This window comes from Glycine max, chromosome 8 (genome assembly GCF_000004515.6).
Source record: "Glycine max cultivar Williams 82 chromosome 8, Glycine_max_v4.0, whole genome shotgun sequence".
NCBI classification, from domain to species: domain Eukaryota; kingdom Viridiplantae; phylum Streptophyta; class Magnoliopsida; order Fabales; family Fabaceae; genus Glycine; species Glycine max.
This window is the reverse complement of record NC_038244.2, coordinates 21202734-21211090: the sequence shown is the minus strand read 5'-3', so window position 1 is coordinate 21211090 and position 8357 is coordinate 21202734. Positions and strand designations below refer to the sequence as shown.

Below are 8357 nucleotides of genomic sequence, written 5' to 3'. Positions count from 1 at the left end.
ATTTACCCCCAAGGCCTACACTACAAAGAGTCTGTCAGGGCCTCTCCTCCTGATTCAGGTCCAACCCCTAAAACAATTTTTGCATGCAGACACTGCTCATGAATTATACAATACCCATGACATCACACTCATGTTTTAAACATGTTCAACACATTGTGCTACAATTTAACACTGGTTCCTAAATAGAAAACCTACACTTTCCCTTTAACACTGTGCATCAACACTTTTCTCAAGATAAACACTGGTTGGGTTATTGTATAATTCACAGCTCATAACACAAGTGATGTCACATCAAGTGTTAACCATACACTTATTCACAACTAAAACTCATGTTCACAATTTCACATCTTATAATGTCACAATCCACCATCACATGTTTACATGTATCTCACAAATTAACACATGTTCAACTTTCACTTATACTCAATCTCAATAACAATATTATAATCTCAAAGCAACATGCTATTCCATAATTTATCACATATTCAATTTATAGACACTGCTCATGACCTCACACTCGTGTTTCAAACATGTTTAACACATTACACTACAATTTAACACTGGTTCCTAAATAGGAAACCTACATTTTTCCTTTAACATTGCACATCAACACTTTTCTCAATATAAACACTGGTCGGACTATTGTATAATTCACAACTCACATCACAAGTAATGTCACATCAGGTGTTAATCACACACACACACACACACACACACACACCACACACACACACACACACACACACACACACACACACACACACACACACACACACACACACACACACACACACACACACACACACACACACACACACACAGTAAATCAAACTACATTATTTTTAAACAAAAGAGTTTTTATAACACACAGTAAATCAAACTACATTATTTTTAAACAAAAGAGTTTTTATAACAATTAATTTAAGATTACATCAAAAGAAATTACTACTAGGCATTAACCTTACAACTTTCTTTAATTTATTATTTTAGTATTACAATATATATATATATACACACACACACACACACACACATAACATGTTGATCATCATCAAGGGAAAATTAGAACAAGATACACACACACACACCACACACACACACACACACACACACCACACACACACACACACACACACACACACACACACACACACACACACACACACACACACACACACACACCACACACACACACACACACACACACACACACACACACACACACACACACACACACACCACACACAGTAAATCAAACTACATTATTTTTAAACAAAAGAGTTTTTATAACAATTAATTTAAGATTACATCAAAAGAAATTACTACTAGGCATTAACCTTACAACTTTCTTTAATTTATTATTTTAGTATTACAATATATATATATATATATATATATACACACACACACACACACACATAACATGTTGATCATCATCAAGGGAAAATTAGAACAAGATAGTGATTTGTATAAAATAAGTCATTAAAAAAATATTATTTAGAGTATAGTTCACGTGAATAAAAAGAACTCAATTTTTTTTAAGGGTTCACACTCAACACAAGAACACATCAATTTCTCATTGGGACATCAATTGGTTTGTCAAACATATATAATTCACAGTTATAATTGTAAGGATAAAATCAAAATTTACAGAAACACCCTAAAACTCATTCCAATTGATACTTTAAAGATCCCTACAAATATTCTCACTACTCCCCAATTGTGAATAACTCATCCCTTACCTCTAAGCAGGCTCACGTGCGTATTGTGACAGCAATAGCGACATCTCTAGCGGTTTCTTGAGATTCCTCAAGTTTTTCCTCTGATTGCTCTGATAGGGTTCCTAAATGTTAGAAAGGAGGAGAATGGATTGAAGCCTCCATTCCACTGTCTATGTACGATGAATATTTCTCCCTCCACAGATGTTATTTTGCAAATCCCAATGATGAAGATGTGTGGAAATGAATCGCGAACCATATATAAAAAATTCACGATGGTTTTTCTTAATTCCCAACGGTGAAAATGTTCGGAAATGAGTTCTAAACCTGGTGCTCCAATTTCATGACGATCCAACGGTGAATCAGTTCGAGATCGTCATTTTTCTGAGACAGATTTAGTGGTATACAAAAAAAAGAGAGAATTTTGGAAGAAGGAGAAGAGAAAGCAAAATTGAGAGGAAGAGGAGGTGTAGAGAGTATCGTCAGTCTGAAAACTGACCTAAGATGCTATTTATAGATAGGGTACTCATAAACTATTATTTACTCTATTTATTTATTTTTATTATTTTATAAAAAAAACTCTATTTTATTTCTTATCAAATGAATAAATCTCACTATTTTATAAAACTTTATTTTTTTTTACTAAAAAACCTTTTTAACTTATTTATGAAAAATAAGATGTTACAATAGTACCATCCTCTTCAATTAATCCGAAACACTAAGACTCCATCGTAAAAAAAACCCCACTAAAACTCCTACATAAAACCATTTCATTTTGATCAAAAAAGCATATAAACAAAGAGAAATATACATATGGTGTGACACCCTCTACCCCTCACATATATACTAAGAATAAAAAAAAATTCAAATATTAATTAAAAGTATTTTTAAAACATTTTTTAAACAAGTCTTTCAAAGGGGAAAAAGGCTCACATTCATTTTCTTCTACATCATATTCAAACTTGTCCAAATAAATAATAAAGTATTATCGACTCAAACAAAGTCGTCTAAGCTTCATACAATTAATATAGAACCTATATCCTAATGTCACATCCTATCAGAGCGTGTGTTCCCGTGTCCTCTAGCATGAGGTTCTTCATAGTCATCCACCTATTCATCTGCTCCCCCGAACACAAGTTCAAGATCATCACAGGATCCAAACACAACAACACACAGGGAGTGAGTTATCACATTCCTAGCTAATAGAGAAACAAGACAATTAAATATACATATTATATAAATGAGATACCACTTGCTTAAACATAGCTCACGTAACTTCACCACTTCGTCATTCAAAATTCACTTTTCAATTATCAATCACATTACACAAGAATCCCACACTTCGATCAAGATATAATAACACATCAATTAGCAAGCATATGCAATAGTTATGCTAAGACTCAATCTATATGCAATGTGGTACCATGTCAGTGAAAAACCACCCTGGGGCGCTTAGGAGTACATAACAAGACACACCACACAATGGGTTTGTCAGGTCACTCTCACTAAGTAAGATCATAGGGAGACCAGTCAGGGTCACGATGTTTTGCGAGAATGCTCCAACCATATGGATCAGCATAGGCTTAAAGGAGCACTCAAACCCGGTGACCCCCAAGGCCTACACTCCGAAGAGTCCGTCAGGGCCTCTCCCTCCTGATTCAGGTCCAACCCCTAAAATAATTTTTTTTACATGCAGACACTGCTCATGAATTATACAATACCCACGACCTTACACTCGTGTTTTAAACACGTTCAACACAATTGCGCTACGATTTAACACTGGTTCCTAAATAGGAAACCTACATTTTCTCTTTAACACTGCGCATCAACGCTTTTCTCAAGATAACGCTGGTCGGGTTATTGTACAATTCATAGCTTACAACACAAGTAATTTCACATCAAGTGTTAACTACACACTTATCCACAACTAGAACTCATTCACAATTTCACATCTCATAGTATCACAATCACCATCACATGTTTACACGTATCTCACAAATTAACACATGTTCAACTTTACACTTATACTCAATCTCAATAACAATATTATAATCTCAAAGCAACATGTTTTCTACAATTCATCACATACTCACAATTTGAATCATCATTTCATATCCTCAATATAACAATTTATATAAAAGACTATCACAACATGAGGACTAAAACCCCTCAAATAATATTACACAATTATATCAAAATCATAGGTCGAAAATACAAATATTAAGAGCACAATTTATCAAGCAATTTTCATTAGGACATCAGTATTTTATTTATAATCATAAAGGAAAAATTGCAATTTAATAAATATCTCAAAATAAAACTCCAATTTAATCCTCTAAGGATCCTTACACATGTTCTCACTAATCCCCAACTGTGAATAACTCATCCCTTACCTCTGAGCGAACTCACGTGTCTTCAGCCAGCGATAGCAACATCTCTAGCGGTTCCCTGAAATTCTTTCCATTATTCCTCCGACTGCTCCGATAGAATTCCCAAACGTCAGGGAGACGGAGAAGAGATTGAAACCTCCACTTGTACTGTCTTTATGCGATTCCTTTATCTCCCTCCACGAATATTATCTCGCAAATCTCAACGGTGGAAGCGTGCGGAATTGAATTTCGAACAACATATCCAAATTTCATGAAAATCCAACGGCTAACGAAACCGGGATCGTAGTTTTACCGAGACAGTTTTGGGTTTCTGCGGGAAATTAAAATGCTACAATGCGAAGGGTTTTCCTCTAAGCTCAGATATGATTTTGAAATTCCCAACGGTGAGAATGTTTAAAATTGGGTTGCGAACATGATAGTCAAATTTCACGACAATCCAACGGTGAACGTGTTCGAGATCGTAGTTTTTCTGAGACAGGTTTGGTAGGCTGCGGGAAAAAGAAAGGGTTTTGAGAGGAGAAGGTGAAAAACGAAAATGAGGCCAAAAGGAGGCAGCTGACTTAACATAACTATTTATACTTAGGGTACTCAGCTTATTATTTGCTCTATATTTATTTATTTATTTATTTATACTAAAAAGCTTTTTAAATTTATTTACGAAAAATTGGGATGTTACATATGGCATTGGTAGATGAAGAGTATTGCAGTGACTGCAAAAGCAAGCTACACTCCATTAGTGTATGATCACAGTGCTGGGGATACAATCTGCTCCGAATGTGGCTTCATTCTCGAGTAGAAGAAGAAACACCAAAACAGAGACTCTACACCAAATGTGGCTAGGATGATGATGACAATGATAATGATCAAAATGAGCATCACAAAAAAGAATCCAGTTTGAGTGCCCCTTTACTGACTAGTGGAGCTGGCCTTAGCACTAGTGTTGCACATACACCCTCCAATAGTGACTTAAGGTAAACACTCTCAACAATCAACGGGAAATATTCAGCGAGAGATTACAATCTCCTAGCTGAAGCCCTCAGTACCATGGAATAAATTGCTAATAACTTAGGTTTTGTTTGGAGCATAAAAAATCATGCTAAGGAACTCTACAAGAAAGCACAAGGTCGAAAGATATTTAAGTGGAGAAGACATTCAAGGGCCTCTATGATGGCATGCTTGTACTTGGCATGTCAAGAAGAGGGTTTTCCAAGGACAGTAAAGGAAATTCAAAGTGTTGCTGATGGAGCCAAAGAGAAGCAGATTAACAAGGCTATAGGAGTATTCAATAAGCATTTGCAGGTAGGCAAAAATTATGACAAGGCACAAGCCCTAGACATAGGTGAATGCTTCTGCTCCGAGTTTGGCCTTGCCAATCATGTAATTAAGGCTGTGAGAGAAGTGCTGCACAAAGCACACGAGTTTTATGTAAGGAGGAAGCCTTCTATCATCTTGGCAACAACAATTGATATGGTTGATCAGCTTTCTTCGAAGAATAAGATCTTTCAAGGCAGGGTTATCCTTTGACTTCTCTTGCTTTAGATGTCTACACTCCAACATTTAAATATAAGGATTTGAATATTGCATACTTATTCTTTATTCAATAATGATTCTTGAACACTCAAAATGTTTTTTTGACATTAAGTGAAAGAGCAATAAAATGAAAAAAAATTATATGTATGATAAATGCTATTATAATGTGACAAGAAGAAAAAAAAGAGAAAAACATAAACGTTAATTAGATGTTTGGAAAAATAAAATGTTGAAAAATCATTGTTCTTATAAGGTTCTCTATCTTATGCTAAATAAAAATATGGTTAAACATCTTATAAAAGATAGATTGGTGTAATTAGTTATGTAATTCAAATTGATATAATTTTTTAATTGCATTAATTATCTTCTCAAAATTATTTAATCTAATTTTTACTTGAGATAAATTAAACAATCCCTTCATAATGTATAGAAAAAAGACAATCCATTATTTATTTTTATCTGAGCTCTTTTAATTTGATATATGATATTACTTATCATATTTATACATTTTTCTTCTATTTGAATCTCTTTCTTGGTGTCTAATGGCCAATAGGTGTCTAAGTATATCATTTCCCTTACTCAAATTCTTGAGTTTCTTAGGAAATGTTGAAGATGTTTTTGATTTTCTTTTCCTTCCCTACAATCAAACTCACTATGGTGGCAGAATTTTTTATTTTGCCATTGCCTACTTTTTTCCTCCTCAAGAAAACTTTTATTCACAATGAATAATTATAAATTATGAAATATCTATAGTGAAATTCTTACATGACTACACACGTGTGAGAGAAATGATAAAAATAATTTACATTGTAATTGATTAACTTGAATTTTCATGTTAAAAGTTTTGTACTATACATGAAGAATTTCCCTTTTTTTTTCACCCCTCACTTAATTGTTAGATTCTTTTTTGTAATATTTTTTTGGATGGATTATGGTACATTAAAAAGCAGTTGAAACTTGCCCACCAATTTCTCTATAAGTCTCTAGCTTCTTTTCTTTAAAATTAAAGTTTTGAATTTCGTATGTATCTTGAGGAGAATTTTCATTTAATTGGATTAGGCATGGACCAAGTTGCAAAAGCTTGTAAAGTGTGGAAAGAGACATTGAAGAAGGTATACAAAGATCTTCATTCCCTTGCGTTGGTTCAGATTCCGGGCTGGTATGCCAATGTTGAGGACATAAAGCGACTCTGTATTGTTGAATCTCATCTTTCGATGGAGCCAATGTCGTTCTAACATCTTCATTCGTGTTAGGAATTTTATAATTCCTAATTAATTAATATGAACTACATATTATATTATAACATTTATATTAGTTATTTACATTTATATGAGTTTAATATAAAATGATCTAATTCAATGAACTCATTAGATTGTCAACAAAATTGATATGGACTTAATGAGCGGAAATCAGTTTGGCGCATTAGGAGATCATGAGAACCCTAATAGGTTAAAACCTAAGGCATGGTTATGATTCCCAATACACCAAATCAAGAAACAGTTTCTCCTCTCCCCATATGAAGAGAAAACGAAGGTCCCCTAAGGAATAAAAGTGATTTGATTGAGGAAGATCATTAAACCAATTGTTCGTGACCAGTGTAAGATTTCGCTGCGTGTTGATCAAGTTCTATGGATTCGGGTATTCTTTAAAACCTCTTGATAATTTGACGTAATGTGTTTTTGTACTCATTTGATATTTTATAAGGTTTATTAAAAATTTCAACAAATGATATCAGAGCCACTATTACTGTTAGATTATTGGAGTTGGCCTTAGCACTCTTGTTACACACCCCTCCTCGTATGACAATAACAATAGTGATATGGTAAAAACTTGTAAGAATCAACAGGGAATCAAGAATGCCAACAGGGATGCCAAGAGAAAACTGAAGAGAGATTGCGATCTTGTAGCCGTGCTCTTGACCATGGAACAAATGGCTAATAACTTAGGCTTGGTTTGGAGCATAAAAAATCATGCCAAGGAACTATACAAGAAAGCAGAAGGTAGTAGGGTATTTAGGGGACGGAGAAGACATTCAAGGGCCTCTATGGTGGCATGCTTGTACTTGGCATGTCAAGAAGAGGAATTTCCAAGGATTGTAAAGGAAATGCAAAGTGTTTCTGGAGGAGCCAAAGAGAAGAATAAGCATATTAACAAGGTCATAGGAGTGTTCAAAAAGCATTTTCAGGTGGGCAGGAATTATGGCAAGACACAAGCCTTGGACTTAGGTGAACGCTTATGCACCAATCTCTTGGCCTTGACAACCATGTCATCAAAGCTATGAGAGAAGTGCTGCACAAAGCTCAAGAGTTTATTGTAAGGAGCAAACCTTCTTCCGTTTTGGCAACAACTATATATATGGTTGATCAACTTTCTTCAGATAATATGGTGCACTTTCGAGGTAGGGTTTTCTTTTGACTTCTCTTGCTTTAGTTATCTAAATTCTAATATGTAAATATAAGGATATGAGTATTACTTATTATTTATTAAAAAATTACTCTTGAATACTCAGTATTTTACATTCAGTGAGAGAGCAATAAAATGAGATAAGTATATGTATGATAAATGATATAATAATTAAGAAGAAAGAAACAGAAAAACATAAATGTTAATTAGATGTTTGAAAAAAAAGTAAATTTTGAAAAATCATTGTTCTTATGAGATTGTTTAACTTACTATAAATAAAAATATGATTAAACAACCTTATAAAAGATATTGTTGC

At 33.9% G+C, this 8357-nt stretch overlaps 2 protein-coding genes across 2 annotated transcripts; both read left to right on the top strand.

Annotated features, from left to right (window-relative positions):
- The first annotated feature begins 5275 nt into the window (after positions 1 to 5275).
- Positions 5276 to 5632, top strand: LOC102659971 (transcription initiation factor IIB-like). Its single transcript, XM_006586383.1, has one exon. The coding sequence runs from the start codon at positions 5276 to 5278 to the stop codon at positions 5630 to 5632; it is 357 nt and encodes a 118-aa protein (XP_006586446.1).
- Positions 5633 to 7457: 1825 nt separating this feature from the next.
- Positions 7458 to 7919, top strand: LOC102659824 (transcription initiation factor IIB-like). The gene has a single exon (XM_006586382.1). The coding sequence runs from the start codon at positions 7458 to 7460 to the stop codon at positions 7917 to 7919; it is 462 nt and encodes a 153-aa protein (XP_006586445.1).
- The last annotated feature ends 438 nt before the right edge of the window (positions 7920 to 8357 follow it).

What these genes read in the sequence shown, in the direction of transcription:
- LOC102659971 (XM_006586383.1), top strand. Translation starts at nt 5,276, where the DNA reads ATGGCATGCTTGTACTTGGCATGTCAAGAAGAGGGTTTTCCAAGGACA.
- LOC102659824 (XM_006586382.1), top strand. Translation starts at nt 7,458, where the DNA reads ATGGTAAAAACTTGTAAGAATCAACAGGGAATCAAGAATGCCAACAGG.